The 24,826-nt window shown below is 40.0% G+C and overlaps 3 protein-coding genes across 4 annotated transcripts in view; 1 reads left to right on the forward strand and 2 right to left on the reverse strand.

The window, feature by feature from the left end:
- The window catches only part of arl1 (ADP-ribosylation factor-like 1), a 17,655-nt gene extending 13,076 nt beyond the window's left edge, over positions 1–4,579 (reverse strand). For both annotated transcript variants that reach the window (XR_004655480.1, XM_034863682.1), the window contains exons 1-3: positions 4,321–4,579; positions 3,600–3,737; positions 1,119–1,200 (exon numbers count right to left, since the gene is read on the reverse strand). Coding sequence is in view for 1 of the 2 variants with exons in the window: in XM_034863682.1 (XP_034719573.1) it covers positions 1,119–1,200; positions 3,600–3,737; positions 4,321–4,324 (224 nt within the window). In the remaining variant the exon portion in view is untranslated. The remainder of the gene's footprint in view (positions 1–1,118; positions 1,201–3,599; positions 3,738–4,320) is intronic.
- Positions 4,580–4,682: 103 nt separating this feature from the next.
- LOC117938793 (DENN domain-containing protein 11-like) lies at positions 4,683–13,411 on the forward strand. The gene is made up of 9 exons (XM_034863677.1): positions 4,683–5,416; positions 6,697–6,796; positions 7,044–7,202; positions 9,512–9,668; positions 9,795–9,933; positions 10,583–10,714; positions 10,844–10,994; positions 11,351–11,419; positions 11,892–13,411. Exons 1-9 carry the CDS (start codon positions 5,014–5,016, stop codon positions 12,085–12,087), a joined length of 1,506 nt encoding a protein of 501 aa, XP_034719568.1. The 5' UTR covers positions 4,683–5,013; the 3' UTR covers positions 12,088–13,411.
- Positions 13,412–14,731: 1,320 nt separating this feature from the next.
- LOC117938787 (FYVE, RhoGEF and PH domain-containing protein 4-like) lies at positions 14,732–24,010 on the reverse strand. The gene is made up of 15 exons (XM_034863657.1): positions 23,751–24,010; positions 20,767–21,346; positions 20,169–20,643; positions 19,771–19,916; positions 19,523–19,679; positions 19,284–19,422; positions 18,312–18,370; positions 17,839–17,982; positions 17,525–17,697; positions 17,327–17,357; positions 17,116–17,199; positions 16,874–16,999; positions 16,616–16,759; positions 16,227–16,367; positions 14,732–15,301 (listed from the first exon to the last, which is right to left on the reverse strand). Exons 1-15 carry the CDS (start codon positions 23,866–23,868, stop codon positions 14,987–14,989), a joined length of 2,832 nt encoding a protein of 943 aa, XP_034719548.1. The 5' UTR covers positions 23,869–24,010; the 3' UTR covers positions 14,732–14,986.
- Positions 24,011–24,826: the final 816 nt, after the last annotated feature.

The raw sequence follows: 24,826 nt of genomic DNA on the forward strand, positions 1-24,826 counted from the left end.
TCAGCTCCTAGTGATCACAAAAACGTAAGCGCTCAGAAAAACAATTTTGCACATGTCAACTCTTATTTTGTCTTTTGTTCTAAATGGGAAAAGTATCATGGGAAATTTCAGTTTAAAAGGTGTTTTCCCTGTTTTCTTAGGTTCAATAAATGCAACCTTTTTCCAAAAGTTAATGAGTAATCGTGATTTAAATATTAATAAAAAATACTTATGATTATTTCCATGATCAAGCAGCCCTACATCAAAAACCAACTAAACAAGGTGCAACAATGAAGACATAAACCTAGTTGATATTGGACTTACATTCATCAGGTTGAAACTTCAAAATAATACTCATGTATGCTGAAAGTATAGACAACTGTTTGGCATATTTAACCTCATACATTTTGTATTTTAAAAAAAGTAAAAGAAATACATTTTAAAATTTTACACACTCTACCCAGTACATTCTGTAATATCTAGGCATATGGATGTTAAAAGCTGATTAAACTATTATCCATCTTTTCTTTCAATCTGAAGCTGCATTCAATTTTGCTCGGATTCAAATATTTTCATTTTCCATCCCCCCCCCCCAAGGGTCATTCCTACGTTTACTTTAGAGGATTTAACATGCTACTTAGACAATAGTAAAAGGTACATCTCAATGTATGTGGTTAACCTTACTTTACTAGAAGAATTTGTCATTCATTCATTCATTCAGAAGAAAAAAATCTGGATGAGGGTTAAGAACCCTCATCCTGTCTTTTGTTAGTTGAATTTAAGTCACTTATTACAACACTTTATTTGAAAAATAATAAAAAGCAATAAATGTATAAGCGGTTATATGAATGTATTTGATGAGCTTCATTAACACTATATTGGTTAGTTATCTTTTACTTAATACTTTCGTGAAATTAGGTTATAATTGTTTATTTTTTAAATGTTTGCTTTCCTCCTTACTTCACTTACTTTTCTATATTTACTTATTTATTATCTGATTAGGAATCAGAAACTTTGTGTGAATAGATTCTTTAAGTGTATGTAAAATACTTGTTTTTGCACTCGGACATTGTATTGTAGTTGATAATTGAATTGCTAAATAAAATGTAGTTTATAAAAAAAGAAGAAAAAAAAACTACCTGATACTCGTCTGTCCTCCCAGGTCCCACACCTGGAACTTCAGATTTTTGTACGTGACAGTCTCGACGTTGAAGCCGATTGCTGTGCAGAGAGAAACCCAATTAGGGACAGTCGGAGCAGAGAATGTGAGCCTGATTATTACCAGCGTATTATCTGGATGTGCACTGCAATGAACACTAATGTGAGGGAAGGGCAGGAGCAGGATAATACGGATATATATGAGGTTAATGGAACACACTATTTCCTTCTGACATGAGATTGTAGCATATTTGATTCAAATTAGTTAGACCACTGTTTGTCATCTTCTCTACATCTAGTTGGTCATGGTTTCTTTAACTAAAAAACTTACTATCTATAGCATTGTCTTTATTCTAAATATGTGGTACTTCATAAAGATCCTTAAATCAACAAACCAAAGTGACATGCCGTGTCAGCAAAGTCTGCGCCGTCATGGTAGAAGTTCTAATCATAGTTACTCACCCCTGAGTTTGAAATATAGATGAACAGAATACCTCGAAAGGTAGATTTGGGGATTTTTCAACCTACATTGGTCCAGTATTAAGCAAGCTATTGCTGAAGCCACCAGACTCAATGTGTGTGTAAAAGAAATAAAAAAAAAAAAAAAAAATTGTAAAATACACTTCATTCAAAGCTGACAGACACAAAAGCCGTTTGTGGTCGTCTTTCCAGTTTTGGTTGAAATAAATCCAGTTTTCAGATTCACGTGTGAAAATATATTTGCTCCATACACGCTGTTTTTATGCTTAGAATTGCTTCAGTTTATTTGTTAAACCATTTGCATCCAAGCTGTTTTAGTATTTCTGTCTCATGTGTTAATCGTGACCTTGCATTGAGCACAGGATGACTCTCTGAAGGCAGAGCGCACAACGTGGAGGAGATGCTGGACCTGACCAGAGATAAGAAGAAAAGCTACCGATTGCATAAACTGAACAACTAACTCGACACCTTACTCTTTAAAAAGACACCGTTGTGAACACAAAACCGACTCTAGTTGCAATCACTCCAGTGATTTTGTCCATTCTTTGATGAATAATAATCCTAACACACGCCGACAGTCTTGTTGTTAAATGGAGTCTGGTGGGTTTAGCAATTTCAGAGCCATTTCTGGTTAAACAAAGAGGATTGTACTCTTAAAAAAGGTGTCTCATTCTGTAGGGATCCTTTTCATAGTGTTGTCAGTCACTTAGAACAACAACCTGAGACTGTCAATTGGCAAAAATGTCGAAGGGATGGACGATGCACATTTGCCCCATAGGATTACTTTGTAGCCTGGTTTGTAGGGCTGGGTGTCGTTTAAAAATGTTTAATACCGGTAACAAAATTATGCTTTTTTCAATAACAATTTTATAAAATTAAAATAAATTACAACATTACGGCACTAAATCCGCTCCTACTACGTCTACAACCGTCTCTATGTGTAATGTTACATTTTTCCTGCGTATCTCTACAACATGTAACATTAGACAGCCAATCACAGACATGATTAGATCTAGGTAGAAGCATGCTGCATGCTTATTGGCTCACTGACCCTGAGGAGATTTACTCCTTAGGTATTTAAATTTGTTATTGAATGACGAGGCATTTTTCAATAGAGACAATTCGGTCGGTGCCTTACAAGTATTTGATTCTGTAGCCCGCAATACTGCTTCGGGGTGCTTCTCACAGCGTTTGCACTCAATACAGGACCAATTTCAAAGAGCGTTGTGCTCATTAGGCACTCACTCCAAAACATAGGAAAATGGTGTTCAGATTGAAGAGGAAAACAAAGTTAAGCGGCCCTAATGATTTTGAGCATCGTTAAATAATCTTGCTTTAAAGTAGCACATACGTGTCTGTATACTTCAACTCCAATGTTTTGAAAAACATAAACTGATAAATACATGGACAAATACTGTCACACTGACCAAAATACACATTAGGACCGATAAACCATGCAATAATTATGTGACTGTGCAATACTGTAAATACACTGTACTATTCTCTATACTTATATTTATTGTGTTGTACTTTCCCCCTATCCTTTGCTGCTGCAACAATGGGAATTTCCCTGTTGTGGGATTTGATTCTTGGATGTTTTATTCTGATGGCCTTTTAATCATGTGTTTTTCTCCTGGTATCACAGCTGTTCCTCCTAACATCTGTACATACTCAATCAGCTGGAATTCATTAAATTGAAACCAGTGAAACTTGTTATGTTTTTGTTTGCTCCCCACTCATGTGTCAAAGAAGAATGTTGACTAGACAGGTTGCCTTTGTTTACCACACCTCAGCATTTCACTGCAGTATTACTGGTCAATGCCATTCATGATCTTACTGATCATATAAGGCTGTTCTCATACCACTTTGATAAAAATAGTGCATCTGATGAACTGAGAGTTTAATTAATATGAATCTTAGGGTGTTGTGTAAGGAAGACCAGACAATAAATATGTATGGAAATAGAGCAAACCAGTACATACTGGGGATTGTGGTTACCACCTCTCCAACCTGAAGCCGGTATAGAATAGTGGTTTTTCCTGCACCGTCCAAACCCAGGATCAGAATCCTCATCTCCCTGGTGCCGAACAGGCCCGAGAAGAGACTAGAGAAGAAACCACCTGAGGTATAAACACACAGGGGGGAAATTAGTGCTGAATAAGTAGAAAAAGAGAAAGAAATTGTCTGTTAACACATTTCTTTTAAAGAATGATGAGCATTTTTCATGTCATTTTGACTTTGCATAAAAGTATGTAGAAGGCATGAAAGTTTAACACAAATGAGTGAGCTTTTATAGACGTGGAACAATTTCAAAAACCTAACTCTTTCCCCGATTTGCATGACAGTGGCCCTTCTCTGTCACTCAGTTGGTTGAGCAAGTTAGCTATTGTTAGCTTAGCTTCAGCTTGACTGAATTCATTGAAGACTTCCGGTGGTCGTGCTTTTTCTCTTATGTAATTGAAGACAATATCTAGATATTATAAAAAATAAAAAAAACTACCCAAAATAGCTTGGAAACAAGACGTTTAGGAGCTTTTCACACCAAAACCGTACGGTATTCACAGCCTACTGACGTTAGCAAGATAGCTAGCAACAGTCGCACTGCGCCTTAACTAAGGCAGGGAGGTATCTCATTATTCATACGCATATAGGTTAGGCACTTAGGAAAAACATCTTTTATCGACCAATAGTTAAAATACTCACCCATTTCGACAAGACGACGGTGCTAAACAGCAATACAGTGGCAGGTGAAGCAGACACCTTCTTCCGTGTGGCTGACGTGTCGCTAAACTATCACCAACTCTCGCTTCAATTTCGATTCGCCACTTTCGATATATTCAAAATCCCATGTTTAACTGTAAAATTGACTAAAAGCAATTAATTATACATGTTTAAAAGGGTCAAGAATACAGTTGACACATTACTAGTCTTTTAGTTTGTATATACCATTAATAAACATACATCTTTTCATCGAAAGTGCTGCTTGTGGACAGAAGATTCATCCCGACCTCCCGACGCTATGGCACAGGGTGCATTCAAGAAGCCACAACGGTGTCGTGTTCCCAGATGTTCAATATCTGTTCGTAGTCAAAGCAATGTGACACTTCTGGTGAAGTGTTTTGAATGCAACTCACATTAGACGAAGGAGTTGCCCTCTCCCAACAGCATCAAATTTATGATCACCTCAGACAAGAAAGATTATAAAGATAGATTTGAAAGCTGTTAAACGTAACATTAATTTGATTCAGAATGCGACCGTTCTGAACAGTTCAGAATAACTTTGCAATGCGGGAATTGCTCTGAGCTGTTGTTATCACCGGATGGACCTTGGTGCTTGTCGGCTGAAACATCATTTACAATCCGCTGTGAGACTGACGAGGCGGGACCGCCGACAGGATGGTGGAGCGGTCGGACCGAGCACCTCTGCTGGACTGGGAGGAGGTTCCGTCCACGGAGAAGCCTGGCGGAGCGGCACCGGCTGCAGCACACTCCAAGGACCGAGTGGCGAGCCCCTGCAACAGCCGTGCCTCGTCAGGATGCTCCGCGCCGGGGCTTGGGTGGAGCAGCAGTCCAGGGGGTCCCACTCCCAGCAGGTCTGTCTCCAACGCAGACGGCTGCAGCGCCCCACCCGCGACCTCCAACACCCCGCAGGGCAAGAATGAAGCCCTGCATCCCGACAACGAGGAGCATCTCTCGGATTCAGGATCGGGGGAGGTGTCGCTAGAGGACAGGATGGTGAAATGGGAGGAAAAGGACCAGATTGTGTCGGTCTTTGTGGTTACATTTAATACCAGATCAGGTGGGACATCAAATATCCAACATAGAGTTATCATTGCTATATTAAACATCATACTTGAAGGGAAAGCATCATGTTTATAGACATTAAAAGAGAAAATAGATGAAGTCTTCTTAGTCTAATGCAAGCCATTCCTGTGTCAGACGCCCTTCTCCTACAGGTGTGGCTTTTTTGATCTGGCCATAAGTTTAGAGATACGATTAGAAGCCATCTGTTAGCCTAACTACATAATAGACATGTCAAAAAAATCAGGATGACTTCTGTGAGAAAAATCAATTAGCTGGTCCTTTCTGCAGAGCAGGACTATACATTTTTAATGATGGGCATGTAAAAGACAGGATGAGCCCCTAGGAAAAAGTAACCACTCAGGTAACTAACCTAGAGGACTAATTAATCTAAGAATCATAAGATGTATGTCGAAAATGATAGAGACAACCTGCCTGGATGGCGACAGAGGACATTGCCTGAAGGGTGGAGCCGGGTGCTTTATGATGTTGCAGTATGTCAGGTTGACAGGAGACCACGAGAATAGGGTGAGGTTATAACAGGTAATAACGATGCTTTTTAAAAAAAAAATTATATTTGCTCAGTGAAAGGGTCACTGATATTTGAAGGCTACTCCACCTTTACCACCATCTGATAGTGGCTTTGCAAGAAAAGCCTCAATCTAATGCCAATAAAATAAGACAAAGCAAAGCATTCAGAGTTTGCACCTTTGTTCACAAATGGGTCGTAAAAGTTATAACATTTAATAAACATCTTGTGTCTCTGGTGGCCTTTTAATGCTGTACATATATAGCTTTGAAATAGCTTTGATAGGCACTTTGCACTGCATGATCCTTAAAATACTTAAAGGTTTCTTGTGTTACTACCTTTAAATACTTAAAGGTAGTAACATCTGTCAGTGGTCATATACTGTAGAGCATCTTTTGTGTCCGGTCATAGGTTAATGATACAGACCTATGGGCTTACTGTGGCTGGCTGAACTCATATTTCTGCAGAAACTCCACTGACTTATATGTGGAGCTAATGATTAGATTTAAAACCACACTGGCTGAGTCACCTGTATCCTGGCTCCTAACAGACCGTATTTGCTCAGCTGGCGCTCGAGCTACAGCTCTCAGCCGACACAATGAATTCCAAAGAATCAGGCTGTGTCACTGTTATTTTGGGCACATCAAATGAAATGGTGATAACATATTTACCATCTGGTGTTGTATCAGTGTTTGTCTGCTTACCTGTGTGAATTAATGTTATCTCTGTATGTTATGTGGCTTTAATAGGAAACATGCTGGAGTGGTGTCTGCCCAAAGACATTGACCTAGAGGGAGTGGAGTTTAAAGCCATCGCCAGCGGCTCCCACCGAGTCACCACAGACTTCATGTAAGCACGATACAGGAAGTTGTTTACTTTCTCCACATCCTGAAGAACATAACCAAGTTGAGGAAGCTCATTTTCAGCATTAGGATGCAGCCCCATGTCTTCTTCCTGGCAGGACAGAATGACACAAAGTGTTGCCTGGCAGAAAAAGAAAAGAATAAAGAAGCCCAGCCATCTGGCATTGCCTTTGCGTTCCATGACTCATGGCTTCGTCTGTCTCCCTCTCTCTCACTCTCCCCTCCATCCACAGCTACTTCCGGAAGGGCTCCTACTTTGGCCTGGCCTGCTTTGCCAACATGGCGGTGGAGAGCACGGTGGAGAGGGGCGCGAGGATGAAGTCGGTGGGGATCCTGTCTCCTTCCTACACCTTGCTTTACCGCTACATGAGCTTCCTGGAGCACCAGGTCAGGTAGGAGGACCCGGTTTGTTCAACAGAGTGGTCTGCTTATACACATGGCAGGAGCCTTTACTTTCACTGAACAACAGGCTTAGAACCATAGCTGCAAAGATGATTCCATTAGTTTTCAACTATTACATTTTTTGACAACTATTATATTACTATATTTTATATCAGTTAATCGTTTGAGTCATTTGTTAAGAATATTCTGTAATTTCAGTTTGCTAAATGTGAGTACTTTTGGGGTTATTTTCTACTTTATCACATTAAACTGAATATCTTTGAGTTGTTGACAAAACAAGACATTTGAGTATGTCATCTTTGGCTTTGGGAAAGATGGGTCAACATTTTTCAAAATTTACCGGTACTTATATTTTAGACAAAATCACATAGTGTTTCTCGGGGGATTATGGAATTGTACAGGTTTAAATTTCCTTTTTTTCTGAGTACTTTAAGGACCTTCCATGTGAGATTGAAAGTCAAAGACATTCGGTTCATAAAATTTAAAACGGAAGCAAAATGTCATTTTGAGAACCTAGAACTACCAAATACTGTGCTTGATGAATTTCTTAAAAACGATTCATTGATTTCAAGTAATTCAATTTTTCAATCTAAGAGTTTTTCCTGTGGTACAATATTAGTCCACAGGTAAGTTCACATATGGCCACTAGGGGCATTCGGCGGGCCTTTATGATTCTCCCTAGCCTAGTTCCTCTTCTTCTCCTTTCCATTCTAAAATAGACCACTCTCACAGTTTCCTCGACTCCTGTTTTCTCTCCCTCAACAGTGGTACACTTCCATTATCTCCAAACCCTATTCACAATTTTGTCACACTTCCCCTTTGAACACTGCTCTCTCTCTCTCTTTTGCTCTCCTTCCCCTGATCCTCCTCTCTTACCTCTCCACAGTTCCCACACTCCTGGCCTCTTCTGGCCTCCAGTCATGCAGCGGTCATGCTACTTACTCATCATTCCCCACGTAGCTTGCTCCAGATTTCCCATCTGCTGACTGCCATGGCAGTTTTAGAAAGAAAGGGCTCACTGTTGGGGAGGAGGTGGTTAAGACATTTCGGAATTTCTGGATACTTTCCCATTTTTCTCTCTCTCCCTTCTTCTCTCTATTTCTGATTTTGAGTCTGTAATGTGTCCTCTCTTGGCACTTGCAGCTAGCGGAACTCATTAGCTTTACAGGGAAATGCTAATGATGCTAACAAGGCTAGGAATAATGAATGGAGAAGTGTCTTGGCATAGAATAACCCATCCTAAAATGTGTATGTAACCTCGGTACAGTAGGTGACACATAAAAAACTGTGTGTTGTTAGTTTGTGGATTCACTCTTCAAGGCCCATGATCAGATTGTGTTGAAATAATCACTTAATTGACCAATAAGTTGATTGGCAGACATTTTCTCAGCAGTATGTCAAACATTTGCTGGTTTAATTGATTAGTTTGGTTTTATATGATTGTTTATTGATTATCTCTGTGTTTTTAATTGTCAGACAAAACAAATTAATAAACGGTTTGTGATATGATTGAAAAATTATAAATCAAATATAATTAAAAAGGGATTTGGATGCTCTTTGAAATTGTGATGGAATTTAGGCTAAACAAACAATTCCTTCTATAATAATGACAGATGAGTCACAGATTAACATATTAGTTACAAGCCTTCCTGATCAGATACAAATGACTATACTTTACTTTAAGGAAGCTCTAACAGCAATAGGACTAGCTTCAGGTACCAAGAAACCCACTTACCCATGCAGTGTTGATTATTGATTTTAGAAAATGATTAACAAAGCCCAATGCTGGTTTTCTTCTTTACTTTGGTAGCACATTTTCCCCAGACACCCAGCCCACTGCAATTTAAAATAGTCCAAACTAGTGTTACTAAATGAGGGTTTCCTGGCCTAATTAATGTGTATGACAAGCACCATTTGTTTCACAATACGGTATCACTATTTTCAAATCAAAATGACTCTCTGAGCTGAACAATTCTCATTTTGAATATATATATATATATATATATATATATATGTATGTATACATACATACATACATATATTTTTGGAGGAAATATCAGTGTGTGTATACCAAAAAGTAATATATGGCCTCATGCACTGCAGTGCTCCTCTAAGCTGCTGGAAATGGTTAGACATGCATAGACATATCAATGTAACTGAAACTGTATTTTTTTTCCCTTAAAGTGAAGAGTCAACTGAAGTTAGGAAATAAAATGCTACTTGTATATTTGTGAAAGAATGTAAATTTTAAGGTTCAGACTTTCCCAAAACGTATGTCATTTTTTGTCCCCCGCTGCAGGCTCCAGCTTCACTCCCCAGGCCACTACTCTCCCCTGCAGGCCTTCTATGAGGACAAGAGAGCACTGCTGCCCCCCGGTGGTGACGGTGTTGTTATTGCATGCCCAGCCAATGCCTGGGGAGCTGCAATCAACCACAGCATGCACCCTGAAATGAAGGTAGAAACTAATGACATTCCCACGTCTACACCTACGTTAGCTGGTGTTGTTGTATTTGTTTTTAGACTTTATGACACAGTAACCTTGTGTGCCTGTGTGTGTTGTGTTTGAATACCTCTGGACCAGATCACCCACCCAGCAGGCTGCATGTCCCAGTTCATCCGCTTCTTTGGGGAGCAGATCATGGTGCTGTGGAAACTGGCTCTCCTCCGCAGACGCATCCTCATCTTCTCCCCTCCACCTGTGGGCGTGGTCTGCTACAGAGGTGAGATTTATCAGAGGTTTAAAGGTTTGACGTTTTTGGGAGTTCTTGCCTAGAGTCAGATGAGAAGATTAACAAATAGAAGATAACAAAATAATGTATTTCAATACAAGTCAAAATATTCCTTTAATTAAGAAAAAAAGTAATTATTTTCATGATTTTAATGTTAAAAAAAAGGTTTTAATGTTGAACTTGGCTAAGACTGTACCCAATACTTTACAGCTCTGAACTAGTGATGGCCAAATGAAGCTTCATAAACCAGTGTCTTTATTTTCTGAGGCCACTAGATGGCGCTTTTGTTTTTAAGATGAACGCCTAAAGCATTGCAAATCTGTGTATTCTCAACCTTTTGTTAAACAGAGAGCGCCATCAAGTGGGCCTAGAAAATAAAGACACTGCTTCACAAAGCTTCATTTGGCCATCACAACTCTGAACCCCATTATAGTTGCACTACAGAAAACGGTCTTTTACCAATTTATTTTTTGAATGAGTCTGGAGATTTCACACCGGCGTACATTCTGTTTCTCTCCAGCTGTATCACTGTTGGACAGCCCACATGTTATGGACATGTTCACATCCTCACACTCCTTCCTTCCCACACTCATGCATCATTTTGGTCTGTTTTTACCCTCCGCCCCCTCTTCCCTCTCAGTGTACTGCTGTTGTTGCCTGGCAAACATCTCCATCCCCGGGATCGGCGTGGCTGTGCCCGAGTTCCGCCCTTTCTTCTATGTTAACGTGGCCGATATCAGCGCCCTGGAGAACGAGCTGTCCTACGTGGCGTGTAAGTGGATGCTCAAAAACATTTGTGAAAAGCCACACTGAAAAAAAGACTAGTTGGTCTAATATTCAATATGATTAGTGGCTCCTGTATCTTAAATCCTAGAGATCCTGTTTGTGTTTGTGTGTTTAGGTACTACTGAGAAGATCTTTGAGGAGAAGAAGGATCTGTATGATGCGTATGTAGACAATCAGAATGTAAAGACCTGCAGGGACGGCCTGAAGCCTCTGCTCCGCCTCAGCACAGCCGACAGGGAGAAATATCGCAAACTCACGGAACAGAGGTAGGAAAACACTGCCAACAGGACTACTGCTTCTTACACATCATGACAATTACCAGAGTGTGAATTAAAGGCTACACTGTTGCACTTAGTTACATGTTCTTTCATCACCATGAAAACATACTGTAGTTAATTTTGAGTCAACCACACATACACCGTCCTGCTGCTGTAAATACTTAAAATGTGTATAATGCGCAGCTGAAAAGTTGCCCACAAATTCACTTTGTCCTCCTATTTGGGTAACATTTGCTTAAAATTACAGAGCCTAGCTGTTTTAGGAGCTGACAACACTCTGTCCTGTAGGTTTTCCCCCAAAAAAGCAAAAAATCAAGAGTGTGTCTATCTGTGTGTGCGTGTAGGCAGATGTTGCTATACTCTCAGGAGGAGAATGGAGACTGTGTGTCCAGTGAAGAGGATCTTTTTATTCTGTAAGTACAACGTGATTCATTTAAGCAGCCAGTGGAGTGATAACTACTGATTAACCACTGTATGCAGAGCGCAGGCACAACTTGATCTGTTTATGGAATCAATGAAGTAATGAGCCTGATGGAATCAACTGACCTTTCTCCTTTTCTCCTCTCTCAGAAACTGTAATTATTAAATCTCACACTCAAGGGCAGAGTTGTGCTGATTTTCTTTGTGGTTTTGACCATCTTGTTATCACGGCTACTGTTCAGCATAGTGACATAAAAAAAAAACCATAGAGACGTTGAAGGAAAGCATACGGGACAAGGAGGATAAAACAAAAGGAAAAGTCAACTGTGTAGTTTTTTGTTTTGTTTTAAATTGTTTAAAAAATAAAAATCCAATTGAGTACATTTTAGTTCTGGAGCTGGGTGAAGAACCTTGTAACAACGTCTCAAATTACCAAACTTACTTCTAAACCCTTGATTGATCCAGGTTTTTCCTGGAGCAGAACAACAGGATTTTCCAGACCCTCAGCGAGGTGGCAGGGAGCCCGGATCCCATGCTGACCCAGGAGAGTGTGAGGGCCATGGGTCTGGATCCCCACGGAGACAGGCTCTTCCTGCTCCACCTGCTGGAGATCTATGGCTATGACACCCTCCTGGTGTCGGAGCAGCTGTGCTGCAGTTGAGAGACGACAGATGTAGAATTCCGCCTTTCATCACTGCTGGTTTTAAAGTGGGGTTGATTTGCCTCAAGAAAACTTTGAGTGCTGCACTACCGGCTTCATGGGAGTCTTCGGGACAGTTTGGAATTTTTCTGGTAGAACTTTGTTTTATTTTGTATATCCCCCGTGTGCTTCTTTTGTTCACCGTGGTTTTGCTCCCTCACAACCTGATGGCAAGAGCAACAACATCAGTCAACTCTCAAGTATTATAACCAAGAATCATGTGGTCCGTCCTACTTGATATAGCCTCATGGAGGCTTAAGATGGATCACTCACCCATGGCTGACTAAAAGTGATTCTCTGGATTGCATACAGCTGCAGTATTCCAACACTGAGACGCTTTTAAACGATATGGATGGCAGGTCCAAACCCCAAGATGATGATGATAAGATCAAATAAATACTAAGATGGCTTGAACTGTACTTCGACATCAAGTCGAATGAGACTGGAGATTTTAAGTGAACAAAATGTGTGCTGAGGACTGATGTGTGAAAGAAAAAAAAGAGAGGTAGCCGTCCTGTAAATAATCCTGTTTTTCTTTCTTTCTTTCTAAATGTAAAGTGTGTCAGCGTGTGTGTGTGATATAGGGTGCGCCTCTCTGCCAGTGTTGCTTTCTTTGTATAAAGTGCTGGATTCAAACATGTTATTTCTAAGCATCAATGTCCAAATCAGGGCCTCCTTTCTTGATATCTAACTTATGTCATTACAAGCAGGTCAAACCACTTTTGTTTTGAAGAGCCACTGCTGTTGAAAACTAAATGCGACAAAATGACCAGGTTGCCATTTAATGTTACCAATTATTTTTGGCCTGCGCTAAGACCAAATCAGATTTTCTAATGATGTCAGTGTCCAACAGGCAAGGGTGATGTCCATGTGGACATTGAGGCTACTTTGTATGGCTTATTTGCACCGGTGCAGTCAGCTGGGCCTGCAGTTCAGAGTAATAAGCTGTTACACAAAGAGCCACGTTTAGTCTTTATATGCTTTTCTCAAATGTCCAGTTGTTTTTGCAGCTATAGTATCAAGACTTCAGGGGCCAAGTTCACAACTCTAAGTGATTCTCTCAATTCAGAGACCCTGACTTGATTTATTTAACAGCTACCATCTGCAGAATAGATATTAGAGAATTGTGTAAGACCCAATTCTATAACGTTTAAGCTCTGTACATTTTGAAGCACACTATAGCCGTGTATTCTTTCAGCTTTGTTAACAGAGAGGTTGCACTTGTTGCTATTTTATGTTGTGCAATGCTGTTGGTGCGAGGTAGTGCAGCAGTGACATAAAAAAAACATGATTCTCGGTTGTTCGGAAAGGAGGTGAGAATCTTATAGCTGCATTTGTCAAGTGTTGGCCACTAGAGGACAGCATAGCTTAACAATAGTAGTGACACAGCTACTAGATTTTAAGGGGTTTTAACATGTAAGCTAAACAACGGCTTATCCAGCAAACAAAGAAACCACATTCATGTGGAGGTGTTTTTTTTTGTCCCTGTTTCCTTAGCTCTACTGTGGACTTCACCAACTCTGAGTAAAATAGCTTTTAGCTGAAAGCTTTTCAACTTTCTTCACCAGCTAACAGATGTTAACAATAACAATGTCAGCCTGTTTACAGTGGTGCTCATAAGTTTACATGCTTTTTTTTCCAGTTATAATAGCTGATTTGATTTGCATTGAGAGATGATTTTATGGAAAGTACCCCATGCCAATCTCTATATATGGTGAAGGGTATGTGATGATGGGGGGGAGCTATTTTAATTCCAAAGGCCAAGGGAACTTTATCAGGATGCATAGTATCCTGAATCCATGAAATAACTGGCCTTTAATAATAAAAATCTGACTGCCTCTATGGTAATTTAACAGAGATGTGTATACTTGTGCCCCCTGTATTTTAAGGAAGAACATGTATTTATTTATTTACAATACATTATTCATTCACAAAGAAAATATGTTTAATTAAGGCATTATAATAAATTTCCAAAACATTTTTCTTTTTATTCCTCTTTTTAGTCAACTTAAGCATATACATGTAAAGCTATGAGCACCACTGTAACTCCATAGATCAGGTATTTAGTTTGTGATAGTCTGGGAATTCCTTTAAAGTAACCATTACATACAGTAACTGCAATGTGAAAAGACATGTACTCAAACAAGAGAAATTCTGTTTCAATAACATCGCTTGAAGTCAATCATATTGTTAATTTGCTTCTGAAAATGTTTTTTCTCTTTCTGACTGAACCAACTAAGCTAAACTGATGCTTTAATGACTCCACACAAACTAAATATAATGTACTACTACAACAGACTAATGGGCATTTGATGTTTTACTGTGATCATTTTGACCACTTACTTTTTTTAAATGTATTTTATTTCTTTAGCGGTTAATATTTCTGGGTGTAAATATTTCATTGTTGAAACATTATCTGTGAAGAAATGGGATCAGTTGAATGTGTTTTATAAGGCAATTATGATCCCACAGAGCCTCTGTGTTTCACTGAAACCCTCATGCTAAGCTAACCTCGGAGCACATTTTTACGCCACATTGCATGGCACCTTAGACTATGTGTACAGAGCCGAAGCAACCATGTCTGTAGTTGAAGGAATAGTCCGACTCATGTTAAAACACCTTCACTTTATTTATTTTACTGTAAACCATTTTAGAAATAAAGTGCATTGCCACTTGTAAGGAAAACACAGTTCTCAATCTGATTATTATCAACCTTTACATTCCTAGATTTCATTCATTTTATCAAATGTTTAGTTCAAAGCTACCGTCTTTAACATCAATGGACTTTCCTTTGGTCTTGTGTGAGTGTACACACTTGTAAGAGGTAAGAGTACTTTCCATAGGTCCTGATCTCAAACATTCAGGAGTGGATTACCTCGTCGCCATTGATGATACATTTCTCACCAGTACATACGCTTCCGTCTTTGACAGTGCCGCTAATGCCACATGTGGAGCTACTGGTGGTGATGTCATAGCCATTCGGCGTGTACTGCTTGCCCATCGCTGCAACTTTCAGAACTTTCAGCCAGCTCTGTTTGACGTCCAATCTATCGCAGAAGAAAGTGTGGGTGGTTTTGGATTGGCTTAAACAGAAACAAAGCTGACCATGGAGCTCCTGAGGGGAATCCACCACACTGCAGCCCAGTACAGGTATACTGGATAGGGGCTTCACGTCCTGGAGGAGAGGAGGTTAAGGTTAGGCTGTGCAACGTAATATTTTGCATGAAACACTATGTTTTGGTAATTACAAATGTCATGAAGGGGTTGCAACAGAAAAGCATCCCGTTAGTTCCAATAGATAATATGCAGGGATGTCACTTTTTTTCACATGATGGCAAACAAACCAGCCTTGGTATATTGATGTTCAAAAAGTAGAAAGAAGAGGATTTAGACATGAGAAAATGAATTGTGAATGGAATGTGAATTGTTCGTTATTGTCCTCAGTCACCAGGTTTAAACGCAAATTAATTTACATCCATGGTAAATTTTTGGTTGACCGTGCTTTTCGGCACCACAACCACCATTGGACACTGTATATTGGGTTGTTCTTTAATTTGTCACCTAAAGCTTCTGTGTGTGTGTGTAGCCTTGGAAAAATAACAAAGCCTAAGGGCACTTGCTGTAGGTTTTCAGATTTAATGCAGCATTACTTGCTGGTGATGGATTAAAATCTTGGGGACTTCAAAGAATGTTGTAGGTTTCTGTGGATATGTACAAAGTTTTTATTTTATTAGGTATCATTCATAAAATAAGCAGGATTAGCTGTCTCAAAAAAAAAACAGTTTGTGCAGTTGATTGCACAATAGCTGTTTACAATTTCACCAGTGTTTCCCTATTTTCCATGTGGGTGAATGATTACAGATGGTGACTGTCGGGACTGTGTTGTGTGTTTAACGGAGAGGGACTGTGTATTGCAACATCTCATGCATGTCCTATAGACACAGTCCCGCCAAAATAACAGTGACACACAAACAAGTAAGTGGCACCTTTACTCAACGTTTGAAAATAAAACGTAATTGTCTCTTACATAATAAACTCAAGGATCAAACAGTATATCACACCGTTACCTTCCCATTATTCTTTATAACAGAGATTCCTACCTGTGGAGCAGTATACAGGTGGAGGGCTGGAGGTTCAGTCTGGCTGATAACAGTCCATACCTGTTGCCAGGTCTTGGGGTTGTCACCATACAGCAGGAAGCCACTCATTATGCAGTCACTGGACATGGGTGAGGCCTCCGACTGGGAGAACACACAGAATCAGCTTTATTCGCCAGGTATGAGGACACAGACGAGGAATTTCACTTAGTTTGGAGCAAGCCTCCGGGCGGCAGCATGTATGGTGTGGATTGAGATATTGAGTTGTGTGTAAAGTATGAAGCATCAGACAAACAAAAAAACACAATGCTGGTACACACAAATGGTATTTGGTATTTAAAGCTCTTAAAAGCCAGCCTTGCTTTAACTTTTAGAAAACACTTAATGCTCACCTCCAGTATCCTTCTCTTATTTTCCTCCACCCTCTCCTCCCTCTGACCGGTCAGGGTGGAGTAGCAGGCTTTACACACCTTGTTCAGCTTGTTGCCGTCATACTCTAAAGCCACTTTATGGTCTAGACACTTCCCGCACACCACCTGGGGAGCAAGAAACCAACACTGCTATCTTCTGAAAATCTACCTGGAAAAAAAACAAAAAACTTTTGTGTGTATTGTGTGTTCAGTACAAAGCAGTCCCATCCTGTCACTCACACAGCCACAGGCTCTGCAGTGATGTCTTCTCCTGGTGAGTGCGTTGAAAGAGTCCTGGCATTTCATACACATGGTCACCTCATTGTCCCTGATCCAGCGAGGGGCACGTCGGCCGAGTTCCTCAGTCTGTAAAACACACACACATTTATACACATCAGCTGGGATGTTTTACAGATTTGCGTAATTCTCTATATTGATTTTAAATACTTGCAACCCCATTTCCGAAATTTTATTAAACTTACCGGTTCTTGTATATTTAGCTCCCTGGAAGCCAATTTGAAGGTTTCATTATTTTTCTGAAACATCTCAATGGCTTCCTGAATTACCTTGAGAAAAAAAAAAAAAAAAAAAAAAAAAAAAAAAAAAGATTTAAAAAAAACCTTTTCAATATTCTACAAATCCATGTAACATTCACTGTGTCGCACCAAATACTAAATACAAATACACCAATACCTTTATCCATTGATCTCGGTCTTGTTTAGAGCTTGAAAACAAAAACAAAAACAAACAATGAATTATACATTTAATGAACTTACTGATGTTTGATAAGACAAGATTATGTTCACAGACTTTAAAATGTTGAGGTATTTAATATGAAATCAAATACATCTACTTTCCAACTAAAATATCTTTTTACACGTACGCACACACCTGGCCTGCAGCTCAAGGGTCCTCTCTTTTCCAGAGACCTGGAAGGTGTATGGGTGGTCTTCATTGGTGGTCTGCTGCACCTGCATGCCATCCACTCCGATCCTGCAGCGGACAGTAAAACGCTGCCCGACTAGGCTAAACTTAGGAGTGCAGCACATCAGAAAGTTGTTGAACTGGGGAGAAAGTTATAAACCATTTTCTACAAGAGTGACTTTTTAATGCCGTTTAAAATAATCTTGTAGAAAGGTAAAATAAAATGATATTGAGTCGTTGTCTATACAAAAAGGTATAGTGTTTTTGCATCTGTCTCTAACCAGGAAGAGGTGCCTCTCCATGGCAGACGTGTTCCTGGCAGCAAGCTTGAGCAGACGACCCTCCCTGAGGAACTCGTTTGTCGGGTTGACCACCTCCTCCTCTCCAACCATCTCATAGATCTCCACCAGCCGCTTTAGGCTCTCCTGCAGGGAAAGAGGAAGCGAGACATTAAAACAGATCTGTATGGACACAGTCATTGCTGTTGATGTCAAGTTTGATAAAAATCTTTTATCATTTTTGTCAAACTATCATTGCAAAGACAAAACCGATGCATTTAAAAAAGAATTGTCATAATCAACCAGTAACAATAAAAACCTAAATGTTAGTCCCAGCTAAACAGCTGTAGAGTTCGTAATTATATAACCCATAGATGAAACAAAATAATAGAGTGACACAAGTGATACAAATAGGGTTTTGTGTGACCATGATGATATCACAATGGTAAATGTTGGGGTGTGTAATGGTAACATACAGCTTTGTGGATGGCGCGGTTTGAGTGGATGGCTGCCATGGAAATAGTCTGCAAGGATTCTGCAGGATGAGACAAAGCAAGAGGTTCAGGTCATTGCTGACAAAACAACCCGTCACTGGAACAGTCCACTTCTAAACAGTTCTAACTATTCTTTCCCCAAAACTGGTTTTGACATTTGCACTGGCCAGGTGGCCATAGGAACTTTTTGTTACTATAACACAGCCATCTAATCACCACTACGCAGAAAAGGGAAAAGTCGCTGACCTGTAGGAGCTGAAAGACTTATAGGAACTGTGGCCAGAGGAACTTAATGGCGTTTACAAGAAAAAAGGGTTATAGGCACGATAGATTCTAGGAACAGCAAAAATCCCTCCGGTTGGAAAGACAGACGGGCACTTTAAGGGAAAAGAAGTACCATATAAATCTTACACAAGCACACTAAGAGCAAAAATATTGGTAAACGGACCAGTTAAAATAGTTATACTGGCACAGCATACTTACTAAGGGTGTGACGAGATCTTGTTTTACGAGATTAAAATGTTATTTCCCGTCGAGGTGAAAAATTGTCTCGTGAGGCGATGTGATGTCAGGGTGATGGAGCGTGAAATTACTATTGAAGATCCCCCTGACACTTTTAAATCATTTGTGTGGCAACATTTTGGTTTTGTGTGAAATTGTACAGGGCAGAAGCCAGTTGGTAGAGTTTACACGTCCTTTACTGCACATAATTCATTAAAATAGTAAAAAAAAAAAAAAGTTAAATAATCATTAATAGTTGATTTCAAAATGCACCTAAAATGTTTTGCATTTTGTGATTTTTCCGTTGAATAAAAAAACTATTTTCCATTCATATATTTCATCGAGGATTTCTTTAAATTTTTTTTTTTAAATCTCGTCTCGTTCTCGTGAACCCAATCTCGTGATGTGTCTTGTCTGGTGGAGTAAGCGTCTCGTCACACCCCTAATACTTACTGTAAGCAAGATCATAATCTGGGTTGTTTTTAGGCAGTTTATTCAGGTAATCCCTGAGCAGCATCTCATAACGTGGAATGCGCTGGACCGGTTCCAACATGTGGTGCTGCAAGGTCAGGCTGCCACACACCTCCTGACTCTGAAACAGGACAACATTTACATCAAATCCGGCTCAGACCTCCGGCCCTGTAAGTGCATTGGCGTATAAACTGACACATACTCTACAGACAATGTCCTACCTGTATGTCCTGGATGATATTTCTGAAAGCAGAGGAGCGCTCGGTCCAGGTCCTCACCAGCTCCATGGCCTGGTCAAAGTTAATGACATAGTCAGCATACATCCTCAGGAAGGGTGCGTGTTGCAGCAGAACAGTACCCAGGCCTGGGCTATCACACCTAGATTTGGGATTATTTTTGGAGGGAAGGGGGTTAATTATTTACACCACTGTAAGGGACGAGTCTCAGTGTGTCTGACGTGAACACCCACCAGCGGCTGATGCAGCTTTCAAGGTCAGGTAGCAGGAACTGGTTGTGGAAGGAGTAGATAGAGGAAATGTTGGAGAAGATGCTTCTTATCACGTCAGGAGGAAACGAGCCTCGACCTGCCTCTTCTGTTAGGCGTGAGCAGAACACCTGCGGCGGGAGTTGGAGAGGCATGACATACTCCAAATTTAATTTTACACTTATCTTGACACAAGAAATGTAAATAAAAGAAAGAGTTTTGATGAAAATGTGGCAATTAAAGATAAACTGCTAACCTAATGGAGCACCGTGTTTCCAACAACTAAATTAGTCTGAGTCCACAAACGTGGTTTCTTTATTTATATTTGCAATAAGAGCGGGGCATTTCCGTAGAGGAAGCCACATATCGGTTACCACACTGACCTGGTCTAGCAGGTGGAGACGAGCCACGTAGGCTCTCTCCGTCTGCAGGAGTTCGTTGGCTATGTTGTACAATTTCTGCTCGATGTTCTCTTCATCTTTAGGCTCGCCTACTCCTCTCTCCTTCATCATATCCGCATCCTTTTGTCCATCTTTAGCATCCTTGTGAATCCTGCCATCTTCTATAGTTGCCTCATTCCACTGGCAGGAAGACTTAGAGCCATATACAACGGGTATCTTGCCTTCTTCTATTTTGTCCTTGTCTCCCGTCTCATTAACTACTGTGCAATCTCTCCCCTGCACTATGCCCTTTAATTGTCCTGGGGACTGCTCTTTACCATTGCCTAATAGATGGACTTCACTTGTGGCATGATTGAGTCTATAGTAAACTGGTGATTTGATGGTGATGGCTGGCCCACTGCAGTTGGCTGATTGCAGCGGTTTCAGTGGAGTGCGTTCAACTTTTTCCGTGGGAATCCTGCAGAAATAAAATAACTCCATCATTGAAATTGTCAGTATGATTCAAAAATAAATTAGATTCTATGGAAAGATATTCAGCTAACCAAGTTTCAGAAATAATAGACCAAAGTAAAAATCCAACCTGCTCTCCTTCAAGAGAACAATCAAGTCAGGCACGCTCAAAGATTTCCGCACTCTCTTCTCTTGTCCTTCCATCTTGCTGCTTGGGATTCTGTGCAGTCCTATCCAGGATTTAGAATTATTGGTGGGACTGTAGCTCCCCATCCTCCCCTGCACAGGGCTGGGGGTCCGCAGTAATCGTGCAAGAGGGCTACGGTTCCTTGGGGTCAGGTTAGTAGGGCTGTGTCGTCCTTCCCTCAATGGGCTACGTTTCTGAGTGCCTCTTATGTCTGGACTTGGAAAGCCTAAAAGTGGACTGCTTGTAAAATGTGGAATCCCTGGCGATTGTCTGGCAGGGCTGATACGTACTTCAGACACTACATTCAAAAAACTGTTCCCTCCTCCTCTGATAGGACTAGGGGAGCCTAGACAATTCTGTACTGGGCTGACACAGGAAACAGAAACCCCACAACTTATGTTAGGACTTTGGTCTTGCTCTGTGCCACCAACTTGCTGAGGTAACAATTTCCCTGTAGAGGGACTGTGGGCTTGAGCTTGTCCTGCCCACAGAGGAGTCTGGAGGTCAGCTGATTTAGGGGACACTGCAAAGAGATAAAAACAGCACAGGTGGCTAATTAATAATTATACACATTACAGTATAGTCCACAAAAGGTTGATTTCAGACTAGGCCTGTCAACAATTACATAATTCTTCTCTCTTTGTTTAACCACAATGATGAGCTAACATCAGCTAAGGTCTTAAGGGGTATGACTCTTGATGGTAAAAGTTTATTTTGCTCAGATATGCCAAATTGTAATTATACATGTGATTATTGGTCGGATCATTGAGCTAAAGCTATGCTAGCGGCAGCTGTCTCTTGCTCTCTAACCATACCGGGCTGTAGCTCACTCATAAAGTAAACATGCTTGCGTTTCTGATTCTTGCCCAAAATCTGCCCGACAGACCTGCTAATTTAAATAACTTTATTTTTGGGCCACCATCACCTAGGCCTGCTTTTGCAATTTATACTTTCAAGTTGTAATTTTTTGTTTTGTTTTTCTTACCTCCAGTCTATGGCCAGATGTCTGCAAGATTATCCACGTGTATAACAAAGTCAAGCTGTGCTGTTCACTCCTGGCTTTGCTAAAGTGTAAGATTTGTTGGTCATGTGGAGATGGCTAAAAACACTGCAGTACTTCCACTTTTCCACTTCTCTTTTTTTTCGATAGAGTCTATTAACCAGTTCTACAAGTTATGTTAGGGTATCAGGGGCAACATACAGCCCTTTTCTAAATAAATAGAATATATCACTCCAATAGAATTTTGAAATTGTTAAGACAGCCACTGATATCTAAACTGAACAGAAAACTTAGTGAGACAAGGAGAAAGATGCATGTTAAAGGCTATAGCTGCTTTTCAAATCTTCAAAAAGGTGTCTACCATTTGAGTCTGTTATTCTTAAAATTCTTAAAAGTCCAGTTCAAAGTTGGTAGCCAGATGACTAAAATACATAATTCTCAATAGGGATTTAGTTCAACACCACATTGCCTTCTTCCGGCCAAAGAATTCATACATAACTTTCATTAGACTACAACATAGTCAACACACATGATGTAACATTTTAATGAGTGAGCTTTAGAGGTGATGGTAGGTGTATTTTGTTTTCTTGGGACAGAGCTGGGCTAGCTATTGTTATCAATCTTCTCATTTGGAAGCTAAAAAATAAGTGTCTTTCCCCTATTAACTATATAACTATTAGTTTAATGTTTTCTTTCTTTCTTTCTTTCTTTCTTTCTTTCTTAAAACTGAATGCATAAGCATTTCAGTGTATATCAATTACAGAGTGAGGTTTTGAGATTCTATTTTCATCTTAAAAATGTATCAAGGGCCACACTTTGAAAGTGTAAGGGTGCTTGTTTTAACCAGCTTCACGCTAAGCTAACAAATGATGTAGTTTAATAATCACTAAGTGATGGATGGCACTGTTGAATCCTGCATCTGAAAGTACAATGTGAGCAAACATACTTCTCTAATCCAAACAAATAACTCCATACTCCATACTGCCTAAATGGGGAGTTAAAAAAAAAGTTAAAACAAGTGGAACAGAAGGGCTTTGTGCGATTGTGGATTGACAAACGCCGGTCTCAAGACATGCAAGGCAAAGTCCATGCTGAATCAGGAGAAGAGATTTCCTTGCAGTAATCCAATAAGTTGAGAGGCTAACAGGCCAAAAGTGCTCAATAACATTCAAAAACCTGCATACAGGACTGCTTCTAGCTTTCCCAGCAGGCTAAGAGCGTGCGCCTTGTAGCCCCATGTAGGCTCAGTCCTTTGCGGCTGCCGGTTCGAGTCCACCCTGCGGCCCTTTGCTGCGTGTCATCCCCCCTCTGCATCAAAAATGTATCTGCATACTCACCAAGTGCAGTGCATACAATAGCATCACATTCACCCACTGACAAGGGTACTTAACTAAAATTGGCTACTGATGTAAACCAGGCACAACAACAACAACAACAGTTAATGCCCTCCCCAGATGCTCTGCTAACCCAACAGGACAGTATGAGCCTCGATAATCTGGTTGTTGTGAATTTATTATAGGCCTACATTCATGTTGCAAACACAGACCCATTAGGATATTGACATATTGGAAAACCTATTCAGATTATAATTTGTTAGTTTCCCAAAAAAATAACCACTCATATCCATTCTTTTTTGACACAAACTCCACTAAAACTCAGCAGCCTATCTATGGTGACTAGTACTACTCGAACAATAACAATAGAGACTAGTAGCTCACTGATCACTTTTTCTGCACTTTAGCAAGTAGGCTATGGCAATTGCAGTTTTACATTGGCCATGTTAGCTTACAATTATTGTAGACAACTTTAGAGCAATTACAGGTCTACTAGGCTACTTGTTTATAATTCTGTTTTGGCATAATAATTTTGATTTGAATTAACGGCTTAGTGAAATAGCTAGGCTACTCTTAAATGAAAGGTGCGTCACCTGGGTGTGAGGCGAGGCAGTCCACGGCAGCACTGACTTTCCGTCTGACCGCCACTCGACTGAACTCCGTCTCACGGCTGTTCAAAGTCAAACTATTACTCCTCTTTAAGTCAAACATGGTTTATAAGTAGCCTCAGTTCCTAATTCAGCCCGTGGTCTCTCCAAAAGACGACAACTTGTAAAGAGAGCGTGAGAGCGAAGCGCCAGAGTTTACGTGCTCAATCACCGCCACTAATTGGCTTTCTCTCGAACTGTTTGACAAGCCCCGCCTCTCTGTTAAATCCCACGCTCTAACTGGAAAACCCACTGGAGACACTGACCAATCAGATGGCACGCAGTCAGTTTCTCACTATAAAGAGAATCTGTAAAATCAATGAGAAGAGATCACTTTAAACCTGATTTAGAACAAATAATGTAATCTCTTCCGAACCCCCCTAATAGAACTGCACACCCGGTCAGTAAGCCACTTTGGTCAATCCTGTAAAAATGTCTGTTTTAATGTTTTACCAGATAGCATAGCTTATCTGAGACTAAACTGAATCAGTTTCTTACTTGAATTTGTTGATTTTTACAGGATATTTAAAACTGTGGACTACAATTGCCTATGAATAATTATACTAATAAATGCAATTAAAAATAAATAGCCTTAATAAATGCATTAAATTAGATTAGATTAGATATTACTTTATTTATCCCACAGCGGGGAATTTCCCATTTTCTACAATAAAAGCAAAAAACAAAACAAACAAGTAAACATACAAGAATAACAGGCAAACAATGGACAATGAGCAGAAGGTAGACTGAGGTAAAGTGGCGTCAATTAAAGGTATTGTAAAGTAAAGTGTGGTTGCCATAGTACAAAAAAAAAACAATATTGCAGTGTGAATAAGTGGCGTTAAAATTAAATTAAATTTGTAAACAAAGTAATAATGCAAAAGTACGTAACCATGATATAAGGTATATTTACCTGTGACCATAAATAATATTGAAAAAGTAAGTAGGCCTACTTGTAGTGGAAAAATTTAAATACAGATAATAAAGATATACAGAGAGTGTGTGGAGTAAATGAAAAAAAC

Source organism: Etheostoma cragini, chromosome 23 (assembly GCF_013103735.1).
Source record: "Etheostoma cragini isolate CJK2018 chromosome 23, CSU_Ecrag_1.0, whole genome shotgun sequence".
Classification (NCBI taxonomy): Eukaryota; Metazoa; Chordata; class Actinopteri; order Perciformes; family Percidae; genus Etheostoma; species Etheostoma cragini.